General features: G+C 36.3%; 1 protein-coding gene across 1 annotated transcript; it reads left to right on the top strand.

The window, feature by feature from the left end:
- The first annotated feature begins 9,288 nt into the window (after positions 1-9,288).
- Positions 9,289-21,840, top strand: KLRG1 (killer cell lectin-like receptor subfamily G, member 1). Its single transcript, XM_008590860.1, has 5 exons — positions 9,289-9,676; positions 12,541-12,645; positions 14,409-14,578; positions 20,595-20,695; positions 21,068-21,840. The coding sequence occupies exons 1-5, from the start codon at positions 9,589-9,591 to the stop codon at positions 21,177-21,179; spliced, it is 576 nt and encodes a 191-aa protein (XP_008589082.1). The 5' UTR covers positions 9,289-9,588; the 3' UTR covers positions 21,180-21,840.
- Positions 21,841-22,694: the final 854 nt, after the last annotated feature.

The raw sequence follows: 22,694 nt of genomic DNA on the forward strand, positions 1-22,694 counted from the left end.
AATTTTAGGTAACGTTCTAAGATTTTTGCCTCAGCAGTGGGTCCAAATTAGCCCTAAGCTTATATAAAGCCCTAATATGCAGACACACTGGTTACACAGCATCCATCTAGCCCTTACCATGCTGCTCCTGTGAGAGTCGGGAGGCAAGAAAAACCAATGCCAAGATGAATCTTATGTTGCTTGTTGTGCTGTGAATAATAATACCCTTTGCTTTTGACCCAGGAATTTTGTGTCTTCAGCTAATAGCCATGAAACTTGGCAGATTAGTGTGTTAGCTCGGAAGTAGCATAAAATCTCTGACTCTTCACAATTCCAGAGGGGGGGAAAAAAAAAGAGCCTCAAAAGGATCAAACTGATACCAAGTAACTTCAGTATGTTCTGTACAAAAGCCAAAAATTTTAAAAAGAACACAGCAAAATCGGCACGCAACAGCATACAATTTACGATGTCTGGCATCTAATAAAAAAATGGCTGGGCATGCAGAGAAGGAGAAAATATGACATATAACCAGGAAAAAAATCCATTAGTAATGACAAATATAATACGATTATGAGAAAGGATGTTAAGCAGCTGTTATAAATGCACTTTATATGTTCAGAAGATATAGGAAAGTTGGGCCCGTCCGGTGGCGCACTGCTACAGTGTGCCGCTTGGGAGTGTGGCGGCGCTCCCGCCGAGGGTTCAGATCCCACACACAGACCGGTTCCCGCTTACTGGCTGAGCAAGGTGCGGGCGCAACACCGAGGGTTGCAATCCGTTGCCAGACACGAAAAAAGACAAAAAGAAAAAAAAAAAAAAAAAAAGAAAAAAAAGAAGATATAGGAAGAAAGTTGAACATGATGAAAAGTAAAATGGGATATATTTAAAAAATAACCCAAATCACATTTTCGAAATGAGAAATACAGTATCTAAAGTGATGAAATGAGTATATACTTGATGGAATCAACAATAGATTAGAAGCTGCAGAAGGAAAGATTAATTAACTTGGAAACATATCATTAGAAAATATCCAAAATAAACACATGCAGAAAGAAGGCCCTTCCCCACTAAGGAAGACCAGAGCTTCAGTGGTACAATAATTATCAATCTAACAAGTATAATTAATATTTCAGAAAGAAGACAGAAAATACATCAGCCAAAATTTTTCCAAATTTGGTGAAAACTATTAATTCACAAATCAAAGATGCTAAATGGAAATTAAGCAGAAGAAACAAGAAAAAAAGCACACCAAGCTACAATTATCATCAAGCTGCTGAAAAGCAGTGATAAAGAGAACATCTAAAAAAAAAAAAGAAAAGAAAAGAAAGGAAACATCTTAAAAGCTGCCAGAGAAAAAATGCACAATGAAATACTTTACATCAAAAACTATGCAAGCCAGAAGAAATTAGACATCTTTAAAGTACTGGAGTGGGTGTAGGGAACTCTGTCAGCTTAGAGGTATATGCACACAAAAATATCTTTCAAAATTGAAAGCAAACTAAATTTTTTTCACATGAACAAAAGTGGAGAGAATTCATTGCAAGCAGACCACTAAAAGATGTATTAAAGGAAGTTCTTCTGCAAGAAGGAAAATGACACCAAGTGTAAATTTAGATTTACAAGAGGGAATGAAGAACATTAAAAATGATAAATATGTGTATAAATATGAAAGACATTTGTTCTAATTTTTAAAGATATATCTAAAAGATATATCTAATGACTGAGTAAAGGAAAAATAATCTAGTGTGGAATTTATGGCATATGTAGAAGTAAGATATACGACAATGGCCAGGGAAAGGGAGAGGAAGTATACTAGTGTAAAGTTCACTTGAAATACATGAAGTGGTATAGTAGTATTTGAAAGCAGAATGTGATTAGAGATGTATATTGGAGACCCTAGAGCAATCACAACAAAAAGAAGAGAAAGAAAGAAAGAGAAAGGTATAACTAATAAGCAGTAATGGAGATAAAGTGAAATTGTAAAAGATATTCAGTTAGAAAAAAGGGCAGGAAAAGAAGGAAAAATGAACAAAGAATAAATGGAATATACAGAGGATAAATAGCAAGGTAGTAAATATAAACTCACCTAAAATGATAACCAAATTATCTAAATGGCCTAAATACTCCAATTAAAAGGCAGAGCTTATCAGATTAAATTTAAAAAAGGAAGGCCCAATTATATGCTGTCCATGAAAACAAAAAATAAAAGGATGGGGGAAATCTATACTATGCAGAGATAACTGGAGTGCTTCTATTAATCAGACAAAGTAGATTTCAGAACAAGGAATATTACTAAGGATAAAGAAACAATTTCATGAGGGAAAAAGGGTCAAATCATCAAGAGAACATGTGTTTACACCTCAGAATAGAGCTTCAGAATACATGAAGCAAAATTTAAGAGAACTTGAGAGGAAAAAAAAAATCCTAATTATAGTTGGAGATTTAAACACCCCCCCATAATTAGCATGGTCAGAAAATCTGCAACGATATAGGAGATTTGAACAACACAATCAACTTGTCCAATTGACATTAATGTAACACTTCAAACAACAAATGCATAATGTACATTCTTTTAAAGTGCACACAGGGGCCGGCCCGTGGCTCACTCGGGAGAGTGCGGTGCTGATAACACCAAGGCTCCGGGTTCGGATCCCATATAGGGATGGCCGGTTCGCTCACTGAGTGAGTGTGGTGCTGACAACACCAAGTCAAGGGTTAAGATCCCCTTACCGGTCATCTTTTAAAAAAAAAAAAAAAAAAAAAAAGTGCACACAGACCTTTACCAAGGTAGAACATATCTGGGCTATAAAACAAGTTTGAATATATTTAAAAGGATTAAAATTCTGCTAAGTATATCCTCTAACCAAAACAGACTAGACATCATTAGTAAAAAGATATCTGGAAAATCCCCAAATACTTGAAAATTAACAATTTCTTTATAACCTATGGGTCGAAGAAGAAATCAAGTAAATTACAAAATATTTTGAACTGAACAAAAATGGAAACATCAGCGTTGAGGGATGTAGCTAAAGAAGTCCTTAGAGGGAAATTTATAGCATTAAAATGCTTGTTTTAGAAAAAAAGAGAAAGATCAAATTATTGATCTAAGCTTTCACACTGAGAAACTAGAAGAAGAGCAAATTAGACCCAAAGTAAGCAAAAGGAAAGATCTAACAAAGATGCACAATGGAATAGGAAACAGAGAAGCAACAGAGAAAATGAAGCCAATAAATTTTTTTTTGAGAAATGTATTTTGTTTTTACTAGAATATCAACATTTAAAAATGCTTTATATTTTATATTCTGAAAAATTATATATATATTTTAATGTACATAGTTGATTGTACATATCTGTGGGATACAGAGTTTAATATTACCTGTATGCAATATGTGATCCTCGAATCAGGATAATTAGTATATTCAACATTATACAGTGTAATTGTTTTTTGTGGCCCTTTACCAATTCTTCCCTTACTCCAGTCCCCCTCCCCCTTTCCCATCTCTGGTAATTTCATTTCTGTTCAAGAGATGTTTTGAAGTGATCAATAAAATCGATAAGCATCTAGATAAACTGATCAGAGGAAAGGCACAAATTTCTGATATCAGGAATCAGAGGTGAAATTACTATAGACCCTATAGCCATTAAAAGGATAATAAGGTAATATCAACAACTGTATGACAATAAATTTGACAACTTAATCAGTTATTGGTAAAGTATGGCCTGTGAGTCAAATCTGGCTTGCCACCTGTTTTTTGTTGTTGTTGTTGTTTTTTAAAGAAAATGTAATTTTATTAATTTGTTTTTTTACATTCTATGATGTTGCTGCAGAGCGGTTGGGAGGGAGGGGGAGAGAGGAAAAGGGAAGGAAATGGGATGGAAGAAGGCGAAAGGAGGAGGGGCAGGATTGAGGCCCGTGGCAGCCCCACATTCCAACACAGGGGAGATGGGGGGCTTCCAGTGGTGGCTGGGTCATTGCTGAGCTGGGTGTAGATGTCAGGGGGGTGTTGCCACCTGCTTTGTTGGGTAAATTTTAATTAGATCAAGGCGGTTAATGGTGTTGCCGAGATCGTTTATATTATTACTGATGTTTTTGTCTGATAGTTTTATCAGTTACTGAGAAAGGGGTGTTAAAATCTCCAGCTGTGATTGTGGGTTTATTTCTCCTTAATTCAGTCAGTTTTTGCTTCATATGTTTTGAAGTCCTAATTAGGTACATGCTTATTTACAATTGTAATGTATACTTGATGCAGTGACTCATATAATTATGAAGTGTACTCCTTTACACTTGTCTGTTTTGTCTAATATGACCACTTGGGGTAGCTTGAATAATGTCCCCTCCTCCCATCCAAAGACGTCCTTGTCCTATTGCCTATGACCATGTAAATATGTTACTATATATGGCAAAAGAAACTTTGTAGATGTGACTGAGAATCTTGACATGGAGGGATTATGCTGAATTGTCTGGGTGGATCTAATGTAATCATGAGGGTCCTTACTGGAGGGAGGCAATAAGAGTCAAAGTCAGAAAAAAGAGATGTGACAGTGGAAGCAGGGGTTGATACACTTTGAAAGTGGCAGAAGAAGCTGTAAACCAAGGAATGCAGGTAGCCTTTAGAAGAGTCAGGGAAATGCATTCTCCTCTGAATCCTCTAAAAGAAAAGCAGTCCTGTCAACACCGTGATTTTAGACTTTGACCTCCAGAACTTTAAGAAAATAAATGTATGTCATTTTAAGCCACTAAATTTGTAGCAGGTAATTTGTTACAGCAGTGATAGGGAACTAATACGCAACTCCAGGTTTCTCTTGCTTATTGTTTGCATAATACATCTTTTTCATACTTTTCTTTCAATATGTCTTTGTCATTATATTTAAAGTGCATGTCTTACAGACAGCACAGACTATTAATTTTTCTTCTAGTATTACAATGTCTACCATTTATTTGGTGTGTTAGTCCATTTATGATGTATTCAATTATTGACATTATTGGCTTTTTGTTATTTTGTTGTTTGTTTTTGTTTTATGTTTTACTTTCCATAAGAAATTAAGAGAAAAGAAAAATAATATTTTTAATGTACTTATATATTTACCATTTCTGTTGCTCTTCAATCTTTCTGTAGATCTAAGTTTTCATTTAGTGACATTTCTAAGCACTTACTCTAGCATTTCCTGTAGCACTAGACTGCTCATGACAAATTCTCTGTTTTCTTTGCTCTGAAGATGTTTTTATTTCCCTTTCCTTTTTACTGGATATTTTTGCTGGATATAGAATTGTGGAATAGCAGTCTTACCATTTTATTTATTTATTTTTATTAAAAATATTTTCATATTTACTTGTACATTTTTGTGGGTACAGTTTTACCATTTTAAAAGATGGCATTCCACTGTCTTTCCTCTTTTGGTTTCTGATAAGAATTCAGCTGTCTTTCATGTCATTGTTCCCCATTATTGTGTTACTTTTTTTCTGGCTGCTTTTCAGTATTTTCTCTTTATTATGGTTCTCAGCAGTTTTATATGTGTTCTTATATGTGATTTTCTTTATGTTTATCTTGGTTGGGGTTCATTGGGTTTCTTGTGCCTTTAAGTTCTATGCCAAATTTGGGAAATATTTGACCGTTAATTCTTACAAAATTTTTTCTACTCTATTACAATTCCCCTTTATTTCTGGGACTTTAATTTCACTTATGTTATACTATTTGATATTGCAGTACAGGTTACTGAGGTTCTGTTCATTTTTTTCCTCCAATGTTTTCCTCTGTTCTTCATATTCAGTAAATTTTAGCAGTGTTTTCATCTTCACTGATCTTTTCTTCTGCCCTCTCCCATTTTCTGTAAATCCCATTAAGTTATTTTTTAAATTATTAATATTGTTCTTTTCTGTTCTAGAATATTCACTTGACTCTTTTTAATAGTTTATATTTTTCTGCCAAGATTCTTAAGCTCTTGTTCATTATTATTTTTATTTATTATGATTATATTTTCTTTTGAGTCTTTGAACATATTAAAGTCCTTGTTTGCTAATTCCAACATGTACATCACATAACTTTCTTTTCTACTTACTGATTTTTCTCTGACCCATGGCCCACATTTACTTATTTCTTTGCATTCTAATAAATTTTTATTGTATGCTGAAAATTAAATATGATACATTATAGCTAGTCTGCATTATGTTATCTTCTGTTTTGAAGTTAAATTTTTATTTGGGAATAATTTCAGATTTATGGAAAAGTTTCAAACGTAGTATAAAGCATTCCTTTATACCCCTATATCTCATATCTGTTAACATCTTAAATAACTATGGCATATTTGTCAAAACTAAGAAATTGACATTGCTACGTCAATAAACTCCAGACTTTATTTGAATTTTAGCAGTTTTCCATTAATGTCCTTTTTCTGTTCCAGGATCCAATACAGGATACTACATTGTATTTAATTATCTTATTTATTTAGTCTCCTCTGGTTTATGACAGTTGCTTAGTGTTTCCTTGTTTTTTATGATTTTGATATGTTTGAAGATTACTGGTCAGATGATTAGTAGAATCCCCCCCAGTTTAGAGTTATCTATTTTTTTTTCTCATGTTTAGAGTGGGGTTATGAATTTTGAGGAAAATACCTTAGTGGGTAGGTGTGCTTCTCATTGCATCATATTAGGGATACATGATATCGTCAAGAATCATCACTGGTCGTTCATGCAGTTAATTTTGTTCATGTAGTTGATGTGGTGCTTACCAGGTTTTTAAATTTAATTTAATTTGGGTGGGGTGGGCTGACCAGTATGGGGATCTAAACCCTTGACCTTGGTGTTACAAGGCTGCACACTAACCAACTGAGCTGACTGGTCAGCTCTACTGTAAAGTTACTATTTCCCCCTACCCATACTTTGTACTTTGGAAGTGAGTCTCTAAGTCTTGAACACCCTCAAAGGGAGGAGAATTAAAAATAATAACAATAAAAAAAGGGGAGTATATATTTTTTGGGATCTCTGTAATAAAGTTTTGTCACTTCTCCACCATTTATTTACTTATTCATTTATAGGGAGGAGAATTAAAAATAATAACAATAAAAAAAGGGGAGTATATATATTTTGGGATCTCTGTAATAAAGTTTTGTCACTTCTCCACCATTTATTTACTTATTCATTTATTTATTTAAATCAGTATGGATTTATAGATATTTTTCCTTGGGTTATAATCCAATACTGTTATTTATTTTATTGCTCAAATTGTTCTACTGGAGCTTTTTCAGGTTGCTTCCTGAGTCCTAATATAACCTCATCTTTTTATTTTTTTCCTTAATTTGATTATTTTCTTACACTTTTACATAAGGATGGTGTATGCTCATTTTGTATTTTCCCTGCCTTAACCCTAGAATTAGACATTTCTTCAAGTAGCCCCTGGGTCCTATGTTGTTTAAGCATACAGTTTAGTAATGTTAAGTATTGTTATGAATTGAATATTTGTCTCCCCCCAAGATTTGTATGATGAAGGCCTAACCCCTAGTGTGACTGTATTTGAGGATAGTACCTCTAAGGTTAAATGAGGTCACAAGGGTGGGGCCCTGATCTGATAGGGTTAGTGTCCTTATAAGAAGAGACACTCATTCTCTTTCTTTCCTCTTGTGCACACTTTGAGGAAAGGCCATTTGAGGACATAACAAGAAGTCTGAAACCCAGAGGGAGAGCTGTCACTAGACACCAGCCCTACTGGCACCTTGATCTTGGACTTCCAGTCTTCAGAACTGTGAGAAAATAAACTTCTCTGGTTTAAGTCACCCAGTCTATGGTATTTTATTATGGCAGCCCAAGCAAACTAATATAAATATATTTGCATTGTTGGGCAACAGATCTTCAGAACTTTTTCACCTTGCAAATCTGAAACTCCATATCTATTAAACAACTCCACTTTTCTCCTCCCTCCTGGCCTTTGTCAACCACCATTCTGCTTTCTGTTTCTGTAAATTTGACTACATTAGATACCTCATATAAGTAGAATCATACAGTATTTGTCTTTTAGTGATTGTCTCATTTCACTTAGCAAAATGTCCTCAGGGTTTATCAATGTTATAGCGTATGACAGGATTTCCTTCTTTTTTAGGACTGAATAACGTCTTTTAGTGATTGTCTCCTTTCACTTAGCATAATGTCCTCAAAGTTCATCAATGTCATAGCGTATGACAGGATTTCCTTCTTTTTTTAGGACTGAATAATATTCCATTATATGCGTAGACCACATTTTGCTCATGTTGCCTTTTTTTTAAGGGTGTCAAAATTTGTTCTTATGGGCAGCAAAATTACTGGTGGGTCTTTCCGGTGCTGTCAAGCTCTGTTTGTTTTTTGTTAGTGCTACTGAGCAATGCATCTTTTCTCACTGTTCAGTTCCTGGCCCTGCAGGAGGCCATCTCAGCTAGATTTGCAGAGTTTTGTCCTATGCCTGTGCAGCCTAGCTCTCAGCCACAGACCTGTGGTGAATTCTTACAGTCTTCTAAGCACTGCTCTGTGTGTAGCTCTCTCTTGTCAGTTATCCTGCCCTGCAAATTCCAGGCACTTAAGCAGCTCAAAACTCCAATCTCTGCCTCCTCAGCTTAGTGGGACTGCTGTATGTTTAGGATTCATTTTCCTGCTCTCTGTCAGAAAGTGGCCCCTAGGAGAAAGTCTGAATGATCATAGTGCTAACCTATGTGTGTTTCTGTTCTCTCAAGGATCACATTATTGCCTGTGTGTGCCTGAAAAGAGTAACCTCATGTATTTTGTCATGTATCATCTTTTGATTGAATGGCCAGTTCATTACCACTCTGTCATGCCTGGAAGCAGACTACATTAGTTTTTATTACTATGCACTCCCTGCTTCTCTTCTGTCTTTATACACTCTATCTTGGTGACCTTATCTGTTCTTTAAAGTTCATTTCACCTACTAGAAATACATCACTAACATTTTAGTATGTATTTGTTTTTGTTCCCTTTTATAGTTGTCTTTGCATATAAAAATAAGATAAGAAGGAGAGAAAATTTAATGGAATTTCTGACACCGTGAAGGGGAAAGATTAGAGGACAAGTGAGAGAGTGTTTATAGGAGGACAGGGATGTGTCATATTCAGAAACCATATCTGGGCAATAGTCTATATCTGCAATGATTCCAGTCAGATGCAGCCAACAGTGCATTTTTCTATTTATTAATCAGTACCCACGAGGTCCAAGAAATGATGAAATCAGTGCCATTTGGCATACATCTATTTTCTCAGAAGGAAAGAAAGCAGAGACAAAATCTGAGATGAATTCATAGCTAGGAATCACTCTCATTTTTATTCTAGTTTTCATAATCAAAATTGCGTAACTTGAGAGCAACTTTTTCTTGCTCAATCAAATTAGATGATATGGCGAATCAATTTAATATGTATTTAATGAGAATCTACAGAGTTTGGTGGGAAAAGAAATTAATAAGTTAGAATGTTAATTTCTATAGGCAGCCCCAGAATTTGAATCATTTCCTGAAAAATTACTTCTGCTTTTGTCAAGTTTCCTGCTAGCAGTTTAGAGACTGGGTTGTTTCCTCACTGATAAATGTCTCCTCACACTTCTATAATTGTACTCTGTCAACTGAACGTGAAAGATATTAGATGGAGATGGCTGGTAGTGATATTTATTACATGTTAGAGTTGCCTACTGCAACCCAAGTCCAGAATGACTGCAGACCACAGCAAAAAGGTGAGTTAACCAAGTTAGTATAGAAAATTATGCATAGTGACCACAGGCTAAGGATGAGTGGAGGGACGGGGAGGTGGGTGGGTAGAGTAAATTTGGAGTAGAGGGTGCAGAAAAATAAAGGATAATTTGAGGAAATACTTTTGGAACTTTAGCTTGAAGCCCATAGTTGAAATGTGAAAATTTGGTATATGGTACAGGATCGGATCTTAGGTCTTAGGTAAATTCTTTTTAAGTTCTATGATCCTGTCTAAGAAACTCAAGCTAGGGCACTGCCATTATTCTTTAGTTCTTAACTAAAGCAAAAACTTTGTTGGGAGAACTTTATCCCTTAGTCATCTTTGGTGTAACCTTGGACCAGCTGTTTCAATTCTGGATATCTCCGTTGCTCTGACTACAAAGTGAGGAAGATACCAATAATTTTGCTATTGGGTAATAGTAAGATTTTGTTAGAAAAGAAACTGGTTTGCACATCTAGGCTCTTATCCCACAGTGCTGCACTAGAATGGTGATGGGGAAAGGGGAGATATCAAGACACTACAGATAAGTAGTCCTGGGATTCTGTGGGGATTCAAGGACAAAAAAACCATTTTACATAAATACCTGAGAGAACACCATCTGAGACAGATAATAAAGTACATGCTAAAATTAATATTTCATTTTATATCTTAGGCAGTAAGCTCCCAGAAGGTGTATTCTTTAGTGTAACGTCATAAGCTTCAAGGACAAAAAAACCATTTTACATAAATACCTGAGAGAACACCATCTGAGACAGATAATAAAGTACATGCTAAAATTAATATTTGATTTTATATCTTAGGCAGTAAGCTCCCAGAAGGTGTATTCTTTAGTGTAACGTCATAAGCTTCCTCTCCTTTTGCTATATAGTCTTATTATTATAGTTTTTAATGTTGTCCTTAGAGAGCATTGCCAAAATTTGCTAAGTCATTCCAATATACTTGGGAGTTTAGATTTATTTCTATTACTAGAAATTATACAGCATTTGACATCTTTATTTGTATATATTTTTTCTTCTTTTGGATCATATTTGTGCTAATTTCCAAAGAATAGAAATAATTAAGACAAAAGGAATGTATAACTTAAAGTATAAGTTCAAGGTCACACAACTGGTGATAAGTTGGAACTTAACAATTGATACTGTTAAGAAACTTCTCATATATATTTTTAAAGTAAATTAAAAAAATTATTTACTTTCTTGAATTGGATGGTGTTTATACAAATATAGTTATATTTTGATACCATTTTTTTTCATTTACCATAAGTTCTAAAATGAACATTTGTCTATTTCATTAAACGTTCTTCTATGGTGCAAATGTATTTTTTTAATGCCACTAGAAATCTGGTGTTTTTGGATAAATCCAACTGTTTATCATGCAGAATTTTCTCTTTATAAAGACATCTCTATGAATTTCTTTTTTTTTTTTAAAGAAGTTCAGAATACTTCTTGGATACAAATATATACAGAATAATTTATCTAAAATTTAAATAGGAGAAAATGAGGCTCAAATAAGCAAAATTAACTTTCTTTCTTTTTTTTTTTTTTGTCTTTTTCGTGACCGGTAAGGGAATTGCAACCCTTGGCTTTGTGTCGTGCGCACCGCGCTCAACCAGTGAGTGCACTGGCCATCCCTATATAGGATCTGAACCCACGGTGGGAGCGACGCTGCGCTCCCAGTGCTGCACTCTCCCAAGTGCACCATGGGGCTGGCCCCAAAATTAACTTTCTAAACGAAGGATTCAAAACTAGAACTTAAATATCTTACTTTACAGATTTTGCTCTTTACACCATATAATTCCTATGCTATCAGACTGTAAGACACCTACAATTTTAAAATAAAAGTTTGGGCAAAATACTTCCATTTATTAAATGTAAAAACTGGCATTCTTAGATTTATGTTGTAGGCAACAGTATATTCATAATATGGAATAGTTTCCCATTCTTAAACATGACATCAACCTAAACTCATTACTCTTCCAGTAATGATAGTTTATAAGAAACTTCTGAGATGTAGGTTATTTTATTTTCATTTAAATCTTATTTATTTAAATTTTGCATAGATAATACATTCAAGTGGTTCAAAAATTCAAAAGATACAAAAGAAAATAAGGTAAAAAGTTTTTCTCCTGTCTTTGTCCCCAGTGACCCATTCTCCTCTCCAGAGGAGAAACGACGTTATCAGAGTCTTGGTTGTGCTTAACAGAGATGTTAGTATGTCTTGTTCTGCAGAATGTTTCTTTCCCTTAACTATATATCTTGGAAATCATTCCATATCAGAAAACAAAAAGCATGTCTTTATTCATTTGTTAGAAGCTGCATATTTACTTCATGGATATGTCAAAATGTATTTGACTCGTCTTTATTAATGGACATTTAGGTTGTATTCAATTTTTTTTCTCCTACAAATATTGCTGCCATGAGTAGCCTTATAAATGTGACATTTTGCATGTGTGCATATCTGCAAGAAAAATTTCTCAAAGAGAAATTGCTGGGTTGAAGGGTAAATGCCGTTGCAGTTTTGGTAGATGGTGCCAAATTGTCCTCCAAAGAGGTTATACCAATTTACATTCTCACCACCAAAGTATGAGACCGTGTAAACTACAATTTCAAAGGAAAAGAGAATTCTTTAACTTGGTATATATAGTATGTTTCTTGATACAGGTGGTGGTGGTTACCTTAGATTTTAGAGCAAGTCCCTAACAGATCCAAGAAAGGAATCTTTATCGCCTCGGTCTCAGTTCCCACAAGGCCAAATTGTTTTAAGATCCTGAATACACTTCCCTGACCTTCTCTTTTCCTTCAGCTTTACTTCTGACTCAGGATTTTGTTTTGGATTCTGTTGTTGCAGCTTCTTCTTCCAGGCCTTCTCCTTCTTACCTTGTAGCAATAGCTTTGGGGCTCCTGACTGTAATTCTCATGATTTTGCTGCTATACCACTGGATTCTGTACCAGGGTAAGTGCTAACTTAGACTAAAATTAATCTTTCATTTTATCCATCTTATATTATGAAAGCAATATAACAAATCAGAAAGTTTGAAAAATGAAAAATAATCCAAACAAAATAAAGCACCACTTGTGCACAGCTATGATCTGGGTACAGCCTCCATATTGACCACATTCACGTGCGTAAGTATTTATTTTCTTAACAGAATTGAATTAAGTCCTCTGAAAAATCCTTCCCACCTTTTTTTTTTTCCTCAAAGCAAGGCTGGAAATAGTTCTGATCACTACTTACTACCATATTTATTGTGATAATTAAATTATAATATTAATGGTGTTTATCTTTTCACAGATATATCATAATTTAATTAAACATATTCCTTTTTTTGTTTGTTTTCATATTTTCTAAACCTAACTTTTCTAGGTTCAGTTCTTCTAGGTCCTTAAACCTGGTGATCCAGAGGGCTGTCAGTTTATTTTTTCACAATCTAGAGTCCTTACTTAGGTTTATGTGATCAAGGGATGATTATTAGTGACATAATACAGCATAGATTCATTAGAATTCTAAACGTTCAGCTGCGGGATCTCTACCCCAGACCCAAGTTCTAACTATGAGAGAAGGAGAATCCTAGGAAAGTTGGGAACTTCTAATACAGGCTGAATAATGTCCAGTTGTATGGAAAAAGCACAAATGTATTAGGTGCCAATTTAATAGCTCGATCTCCAGAACCCTATTTCAGTCTCATGTTAGGCCTTCCCACAGAAAAGTTACCTAATCTTTACATAAAAAGGACTACTGTCCCCACTTTTTAACTCCCAAGTCGAGAATAAGTATATAATCTATTCTGCAATTATATATCTACATATGTGCTCACGTGGTTTAATGGCTCATAATTGCTCACTGTAGAATTGTGCTTATGGTGAGTTTATGCAAATATATTTCGTTGAAATTGAAAATCAGTAGAATCATGGAATCTTGGTTGGAATTACCTTGAAACCTGCATATTCAGTTCCTTTTCATTTTGACAGAACTATAATCCAATGATTTTAAAGGAATGAGGATTTTCTGTATTTAAAAAGAGTTCAGTGAGGAAAATTCTGTCACTTTTTACTTTAGCGTCTGATATGCTTCTCTCTCAGAAAATCTTTTCTTTTAATATTGAAAGTAAATTCTTTTTGCTGAAGAATAAGTATTTTGTTCAATTTCCGATGGTGATAGACAATCATATCTGTGATAATAAAAAGGTAAAACCTTTCAGTTTAGTTCAATTTGCTCTTTCTAGTTTCTTTCCTTATATACCACTATGAGGCTGTCAGGTTGAGCATTCTGAGTGATTATGACTAATTTAAGCAATGTACATTATGTAGTTACACAACGTATGCCACTGGGCATTTACAGACAGTACGTGGATATGTGTCATGCAAAGGCACAGTTATTTTATTCGGTGTGTACATATCACATGTGCATAGAGATCTCTAGCACAAGAAACGTACTCGCTCCGCAGTGCTCAGGCAGATTGTACCACATTTTCTGCCTTGCTCCTTTGGTCATAGTCATATCCTCGCTTAGTGGAATGTACACTAGTAGTGATGGAGTTGGACACTGTGAAGTATTCAATTTGAGACAATGCACTGTTATGCATTTCTCTAAACATTAATCTGAAAGTTGGTATGGCAGGGAAGGCACTGGGACTGCCATATTCCATTTTATCTCCCATTTTATTTCCAAGACCTAGTTGTCCATAAAGATGCTAACCATGTCCTCTTCCTTTCTAGGTTCCAACTCCTCCACCTGTGCCAGGTGTCCTAGCTGCCCAGACTTCTGGACGAGATATGGTAACCATTGTTATTATTTCTCGATGGAGAAAAAGGACTGGAATTCTAGTCTGGAATTCTGCTTAGCCAAAGGCTCACATCTCCTTGTGTTTATAGATGACCAGGAAATGGTAAGTGCAAATTTTAAGAAAACGTAGGGGTTTTTTGGTGAATGCTGTTTTAATGTATCATATATCCTCTTTTGAGGAACAAAAGGAGTCTGTGATTTGGGGAAGGCTGTATTTTTTCTTTTTTCTCTTCTCTCTTTTCTTTCTTTCCTCCTCCTCTACCCCTGCCGTCTTCCCTTTCCTGCCCCACTCCTTATCCTTACACTGCCTGACCTAACTACCCTCAGTTACAGCAACCCAGATGCTTGCATCGGCACGTATATGTGTATGTGTGTGTGTTGGAGATGGGAAGCTGGTGAGTATTGTGGAGAGGAATTAGGTCTAATTTAAAAAGCGTTAGATCCAGAAACATACAGGTCCAACAAGGAGGTTGCAGATTCCTGTATAAGAGTCAGTGGAATTTGGGAGGTAGGGGGAGAGAGAGATCACAAGGACAAAGTGGACAAGGACAAGGGCTTAAATGTTTTTTGAAAACAATGTTTTTCCTTCATTTATTGGAATCCAATAAGTTTGAGACTGTGAAACAATGTCCAGAAAGTTGGGATAGAAGGAGGGAACTCTGTGTGCATGTACTGCGTGCACACGTGTGTGTGCTTGCACACATGCATGTATGTGATCTTAAACACCTTGCAGAGCTCAGCTGGTGGGTAGGGCTCCACTTCCTATAGCCCTCTTAGATCCTTCTGTGCACTCCACAGTGTCTTGAAGGAAAACTGCATGGGTCCTAGAGCATCTCAAGGCAATACAAGGAACTGACATCCTGAGGTAACCTGGTAAAAAAGTCAATGAAATTCTAATTTGTCAACGTAAATAATGTATACACATATATAAAGAAGACAAGAAATCCTAGTTTGGTTTTTAGTGCTAATTTCATGCTGATTTTTGTGTTTCAATATTGCTTTCTGTTTTCTTTTTTGGGTAGAATCAAGTCACAGAGAATAGTTTATTAAAAATTCAACTATATTGGGGCTGAGCCTGTGGTGCGCTCGGGAGAGTGCGGGGCTGGGAGCGCGGTAGTGCTCCGTTCGCGCGGGTTCGGATCCTATATAGGGATGGCCTGTGCGCTCACTGGCTGAGCGTGGTGTGGCCGGTCTCAAAAAGGACCCCCCCCCCAAAAAAAAATTCAACTATATTAACGTCCCTTGGGGAAATCCAGAGACGTAATTAGTCTAAGGCAGTTGGGAAGAACATATGGCTCCTAAATTTTATAAATTCCTATTTTATGAAAACATTAAAGCATCTAGATTCTTATTTTCTGACACAGGGACAGTCATTCCTTTGAAATTCTGGATAGAATCTGAACTGCAAATCATTCCACCTCTGTGACTTAACGTTTCTTTCGTGCCTTCCCTAAGCTAGGTGGCAGAATGTATTGGAGTCTTTTCATTAGACATGAAATCTTAGTTTCGTGGCCTCTGGTAATAACAGCCTTGCTTTCTGGACATTGTTGCAGCAACTGCCTTTCTCATTCTGATAGAACTGCTTCTGAGGACTTGTGCTCACTGAAGACAATAGCAGAAGTTAGCAACGAGCTTAAAACATTGCTGGGCAAACACCCATAAACAGGAGTAGTGAGTCATAATGCAAGACAGTGCCACAGAAAATTGTGGTGTAGTAGCTACTATAGATTACATGGTGTGACAGTGAGATGAGGATGGAAAAGACCAAGGCACAGAATATCTGGGAGTTGGGGATATTTCTGTTTCTCTGAGGTACCCAGAGGTGGGGAGGGATTTTGTCCTTTCTTTCCTTACGTTCTCTGGATCCTGTGTCTACTATTGAGTAACCGAAGAGTTAGATTGACTGCATTTCCAAAATGGGCTTATTTTATCTTAAGGCCCCTTGGTTCAAGTCAGTAATGAAGAGGATAAAATATCCCTGCTAGATTTAATAGCAACCCCTGATAAGTTTTACTTCTGACGTTCCTGTGGAATCTTGCTTGATCCTCTGGCTTAATTTTTTTCTCGCTCCAGCTTTTGTCAGATTCTGTAGAACCAAGTTGACTCTGATCTGCTGAGTCTCTTGTACTGGTATTGTTATTCTTTTGTTCTCAAGGCAAGATTCGCATACTGTTTTGAGGCATGCGTGATGTACATAGTATCTTACTTGAGTCTGAACAGTTACCAAAAGAGCTATATGGGACTATTAGAAGTGAAGTTTTTCAAAGTGTCATTCCATTGGTGGAGAATACTGCTAGAGAGTAAGGTTGCTGTGTGCTAGAGCCTACAGACTATAAACGTACATAGTATCTTACTTGAGTCTGAACAGTTACCAAAAGAGCTATATGGGACTATTAGAAGTGAAGTTTTTCAAACTGTCATTGCATTGGTGGAGAATACTGCTAGAGAGTAAGGTTGCTGTGTGCTAGAGCCTACAGACTATAAAAAAGATTCATCTCATGCTGTTAAATAGGCATCCTTTAGCAAGATATGTAAATATAGTCCACATCCTGTCTTAGATCAGTTATAGCAAAGCGTACAACAATCATAGAGGCCCACATATTAAGCATCTGCTATGTGCCAGGTGTTTTATGTATGTTATTCTTAATCTTCACAGCAATTCTACAAAGTAGAATTTGACATCCCCATTTTATTGATGAGTGAATAAAATCAGAGAAATTAATGAACAAGTCCAAGGCTATATAAATCTGGCAGAGCCAAGTTTTAAACTGCACATCAGCTCACCTCCAAAATCATTTATAGAAATGTTGTATTTGACAGTACAGCTCTAACCAGTTGAGCTAACCCACTAGTCTCAAGATTATTCTTTTTTTCGTTTTTGTTTTTTCTTTTTGGTGGATGGCCTGTGTGAAGATCTGAACCCTTGACCTTGGTGTTATAACATCACACTCTAACCAAGTAAGCTAACCGGCCAGCCCTCGAGATTATTCTTGACAGAGAAAATAAAAACAAAATTGAGATTGATTTGCTCTGCTATTTCCTGTTTTCTGTTAACATTATGGCATCTGCTCTTTGTTATTCTTCTTGCTCTTTGAATAGATCTTTAGATCTTTAGATATTCTTGAATTTTCTTGCCACTTTTCCCAATTTGGTTTTTTTCTTGTCTGGCTGGTACAGGGAGCTGAACCCTTTGCCTTGGTGTTACAAGGCAGCACTCTAACCAACTGAACTAACCAATCAGCCTAAAAGTTGTTTAACGTCCACCTTCCCCAGTGAGAAGTAGTAAAAAGAACAGATCAAGTAACTTAGAATTGTATGGGTCTTGAGAGCAGTAAGCATGCACAGGATTGGGTTTATAAGTGGGCATTGTCTACGCCCAGCTCTTCAGACTCTAATTGATGTTTTTGAGCAAATGTTTATCCATTTCTGTGCTTTATCAGCTGCCATTCCTCCTCTTAAAATAAAGAGAAAAATAAATGGACTGTTTTTCTTATAATTCCAGTGGAAAAATGAGGAAACACTCATTTTTTCCTAATTCAAATAATCCTTTAATCAAGTTGGTTAAGAAATGCATGAAAAGTTTCAAGGTCTCTTGAACATTAGAATGTTATTTTATCTATCTTACCCTTTCTTTTCTCTTCAGTTTACCCACCTACCCCCAGCATGCACAATTAAATGCCTCATAAGAGTAAAGTGAAACATGCAGTGTTTAGAAGGTTTTAGCGTCTTGCACATAATACTTGGGTAATATGTGCTTTGAAGAAAATGAAGCAGTATAACAGTGAGTGTGGGTATTACTTTAGATTGGCCTATTAAGGAAGGTTTTTCTGACTGGCCTATTAAGGAAGGTTTCTCTGACTGGCCTATTAAGGAGGTAACATTTGAGTTGAGACCTAGAACTGAACGTTAGCCATGTGAAAATCTAGAGGAAGGATATGCAAAGACACTAAAGCAAGAATGACCCTGGCATCTTAAAGGAACAGAAAGAAGGCTCAGGTGGCTGGAACCTGCTAAGTGAGTAAATGGCTAGCAGGGGCTAGATCATGGAAGGCCTTGTATACATGTGTGAAAGGTGAAACCACTGGAGGGCATTAATCAGGTCACGGAGTGATTTTGTTTCTTACTAGAAAGGGAGAGCCTGATATAATGCAAAAGTTTAACACTGGCAGAGAAAACTTGGATGCTTATTTGATAAGGAGACTTGGGTAAACCCCTTCACCCGTATGAACTTGTTTTCTCATTTCTAAAGATGAGGATAATAATATTTGCTTACATTTGAAGGTTGTCAAGAATTTTGTAATTGGAAAAAATTCTAGAGAATAGCTAAGATAAATTCTCATCAGGGAACTGAAGCACAGACAGATTTGTTCATCTTCAGATAGCAGGGACAGAACCAGTGGCAGACTCCAGTATTTTTTGTTTTGTTTGCCTAAATAAACTTTCAATCCAGTGTTTTGTTTTTGTTTTGTTTTCTTAAATGCCATACTGCATATCCAATATCTCAAATGAAATTAGGAATGGATACAAAAGGATTTTGTAAACTTTACAGTTTGAATGTAAAGCATAATTGTTTTCAGGATACTCCACTCTGGGAGAACAAAGCTATCATGGGAGAGGGATTATTTGGGAAGGAAGTATTGATAAACAAGTTGTACTGATTTTTCAAGTGCTTCACCCAGAAGCCACTACGACCACATGTCCAGAATGGAAACTAGGACATAACCCAATTACGAGAAAAGAGAGGTTATTCTGACCATGGGATATAGCACAAAAGACTTGTTTTACTTTCTGTAGTGTCTTTACTAAGACTGAAAAGAGGCTTCATGCCTCTCTTAACTTTAGAAGAGAAAATCTTTATTCATGCTGGTGAAAGGTCCAAGTAAGTAAAGGGAGACAGTTGAGAAGAGAGCCCATGGATTCTTACTCTTCAACAGCCATCTTTCAGGAGTGGAATAAAAACGATATCAAAATGGGACATCTGGTATTATCATAATTGCCATAGAGGGTTCAAATTTTATTGCTTTCATTATAGTTTCTGTATAAAAGAGAATATTTCTTTCAAAGATGTTCAACTAATTAAGCTGTCATTAGAAAATATTGAAAGTCTAATTATTCATTGCACTACCACCAAATCCTACAACAAAATTAATCTTCTTGGATTTATCCTTTATTTTATTTACTTATAAAGTCAATTCCCGTAGGATATAAGCTTCTTCATTTGAATGTCAGACTCTAGGTGTAGCCGATTTAACATTAAGTTATCCCCTTAAGTACTGATTTTTTTTTCTTGTCACATAAAAGATTGATGAGAACTTGAAAAATGAGAGTTTAGTGGGGGAAAGAACCAAGCATATTGGTACAGGCTTAATCATAATTTATGTATTCAGTGATGATGAGAAAGATGACTGTTTCTGCAGCAGTGTTTACCTTCTTTCCTTTGAAATTATTTGAATGCCTATCAGGTGCTCCATCTAATCAAGGAGGAAGTTGCAATGGACAGTAGAAATGTAATATTATCTTATTTGTTACATTAGAAGAATGCAATTATAGACCTCAAGGTCAATTCTAGGAAGCTGCTCTTCTCTGCAATCAACAAATTAGAAATTGAAGAGGGGTTAGTTAGTTGAATTGTGTGGTTGTTTTAGTTTGCTTGGGCTGCTATAACAAAATACCATAGTCTGGGTGGCTTAAACAACAGACATCTATCTCCAAATTCTGGAGGCTGGGAAGTCCAAGATCAAGGTGCTGGCAGATTTGGTTCCTGGTAAGGATCTCCTTCCTGTTTGTGGACAGCTGCCTTTCTTTTGTGTCCTCACTTGGTAGACAGAGATCTCTGGTTTCTTTCTATTCTTATAAGGACACTAATCCCATCATGGGGCTCCACCCTCATGACCTCATCTAAACCCAGTTACCTCCTAAAGGCTTCACCTCCAGATACTATGACATTGGTGGCTAGGGCTTCAACATATGAATTTAGGGGGAACACAAACAGTCAGTCCTAACAGTAGTGATGGATAGGGAGGGTTTAAGGAGTAATTGTTTGACCATGACACTGAATCTCTTCCTTGGGTTTCTGCATCTTGCTTACCTTTTTTCATCATCTTCAATCTCTCCCTCAGAACCAGTTCAAATGTTTTCTCAATGACGACTTTCACTGGATTGGTCTGAGGCACAATTCTGGCTGGAGGTGGGAAGATGGATCAGCTCTAAACTCCTCAAGGTAAAGGGCTTCAAAACAAAACAAAAAAAAAGGGTAAGGGTCAGAAAAAAAAGAAGAAAAGGGGAGAAAAATTATTTGGCTTGGAAAATAGATTGAGGATAACAGAGAGGAGAGGAGGAGAAACAGTGAAAAGGAGAGGAAACAGTTGAGCAGGAAGGGAATGAACAGTGGGTAAGAGCCAAGAAACAAAAACAACATTAAAAAAGGATGACATTTTAAATGAGGCCAGCGAACAATTTTTATTCTTCTGTTTTGGGAGCTGAGGGGCCTAAGTAGGGAGAAAGAATGTGCTCACTTTTTATCCTTTCATGCCTTTCAACTTCTTTACCGTGCACGTTGCCTTAAGTGACTGACTTTTCTCATTTCTTACAGGATTGCTTCTAATAGCTTCGTACAGAAGTGTGGTACCATCAACAGAATTGGTCTCCAAGCCTCCAGCTGTGAAGTTCTTTTACAGTGGGTGTGTAAGAAGGTCAGACTTTGATGGATGGCCACTCTGACCTGATCCTCAGCTCTGTCACATATCCCTGTAAGGGGAGAGATGGCCACTGGCTGTAGGGATGGCCACGAATGTGTATTTAGTGAATGCTGAACCTTCTAAGGTACGGCGTTAGATCTGAGATCAATGCAGCCTCCTCAGGATTCATGCTTGACTTCTGGATTCTCTGTGAGACTATTTTGATATATTGTTAACAATCTAAAGATCAGATCTAAGCAAATTTGTGAAATAGATACAGTTTGTTTTTAGTATTTCTCACTCTAGCAACTAATCTTGCCTGCTTCATTCCCCCCGCCACCACCTCTGTCAAAAATATACCTTTTCTATGTTATATTCTGAGCTAATGTGATGAAATCTGTACAAATATATACTATTGCTAACATACTGGATAGGTTTTATGTGTGCTGATGACTTAGCATGTTACTTCTCCCTGATCATGTATTTTTATCCTAACAGTGGCTCTTTGCAGATAAAGCTTTTCTCTAAAGAATGATGTTAATGGTGAGAGTATAAATTGTGGAAAGTAGGTGAGGGCAGGGTGGCACTTCCTGCTTCTCAGCTCTTCACACTTACATAACGACCTGGACTTGACTGATTTTGTTTCTTTCTGAGTATGCATAGATGTGGTTGAATAAACCAATGTGTGACTCTATCTTTTCCATGCTGTGAATGTGTGATGAGATATTAATTTTGTGATAGTGGTCAATCTGATAAGACATTTTCATAGAAGAAAATTTACAAATGCAGTTTACTTGGTTGGGTCTCCAAATTATTTTAGGCACTAATGCCTCAAAAATGTGAACAACTTTATTATTTCTTCTTAGTACAGTTTGAACATAGATGAGGGGAGAAGGTGCTATTTAAAGATGTGAGGCGGTAATGAAGGAAAACAATTCTGTAGTGGTGATGATACTGGATTGTAATCCATCTGTCGTTATCTTTCATAGCTTTTAAAAAACATGGACTATATCTTATCCACCACTGTATCCCAACTCTTAAGATTGTGCTTACCTTCAGTGAATATTAAATAAATACATGGACATATAAAGACTAAGAATTAAACATTTTTATTCTAGTTATTTCTGTTAGCCCATAAATTAGTAAGAGGGATTAAAGGCAAGAAAAATAGTATATCCTAATCCTCCCTAACCCACTCATATGAACATTTAATAGCTGATTCTAAAAAGGGAAGGGGCCATTTTAAAATGGATGTAATGCTCATAGGAAGAGGTGGTGTAGATAAGCTCTATCCCCTTATGATCTCTTACCTTTGGTCCTAGGGCAGGGGGTATTCCTTAGTTATGGATGTGGTGGCAGTGACCACCGCTTCTTTGAGGGTGTATTGCTAGTGATCCCATTTGGGCCATGGCTTGGCTGCTACATGGTGCACAACTTTATTTACTCATTTAAAGATAAATGAGGGGATATGGTAGGCTCTTAGATTCTCACCTGAGCAGGCAGGATGTGGGCAGCTCTCCTCTGTGAATAGGGTTCAGTCTT

This window comes from Galeopterus variegatus, unplaced genomic scaffold, assembly GCF_000696425.1.
Source record: "Galeopterus variegatus unplaced genomic scaffold, G_variegatus-3.0.2 Scaffold6406, whole genome shotgun sequence".
Lineage (NCBI taxonomy): Eukaryota > Metazoa > Chordata > Mammalia > Dermoptera > Cynocephalidae > Galeopterus > Galeopterus variegatus.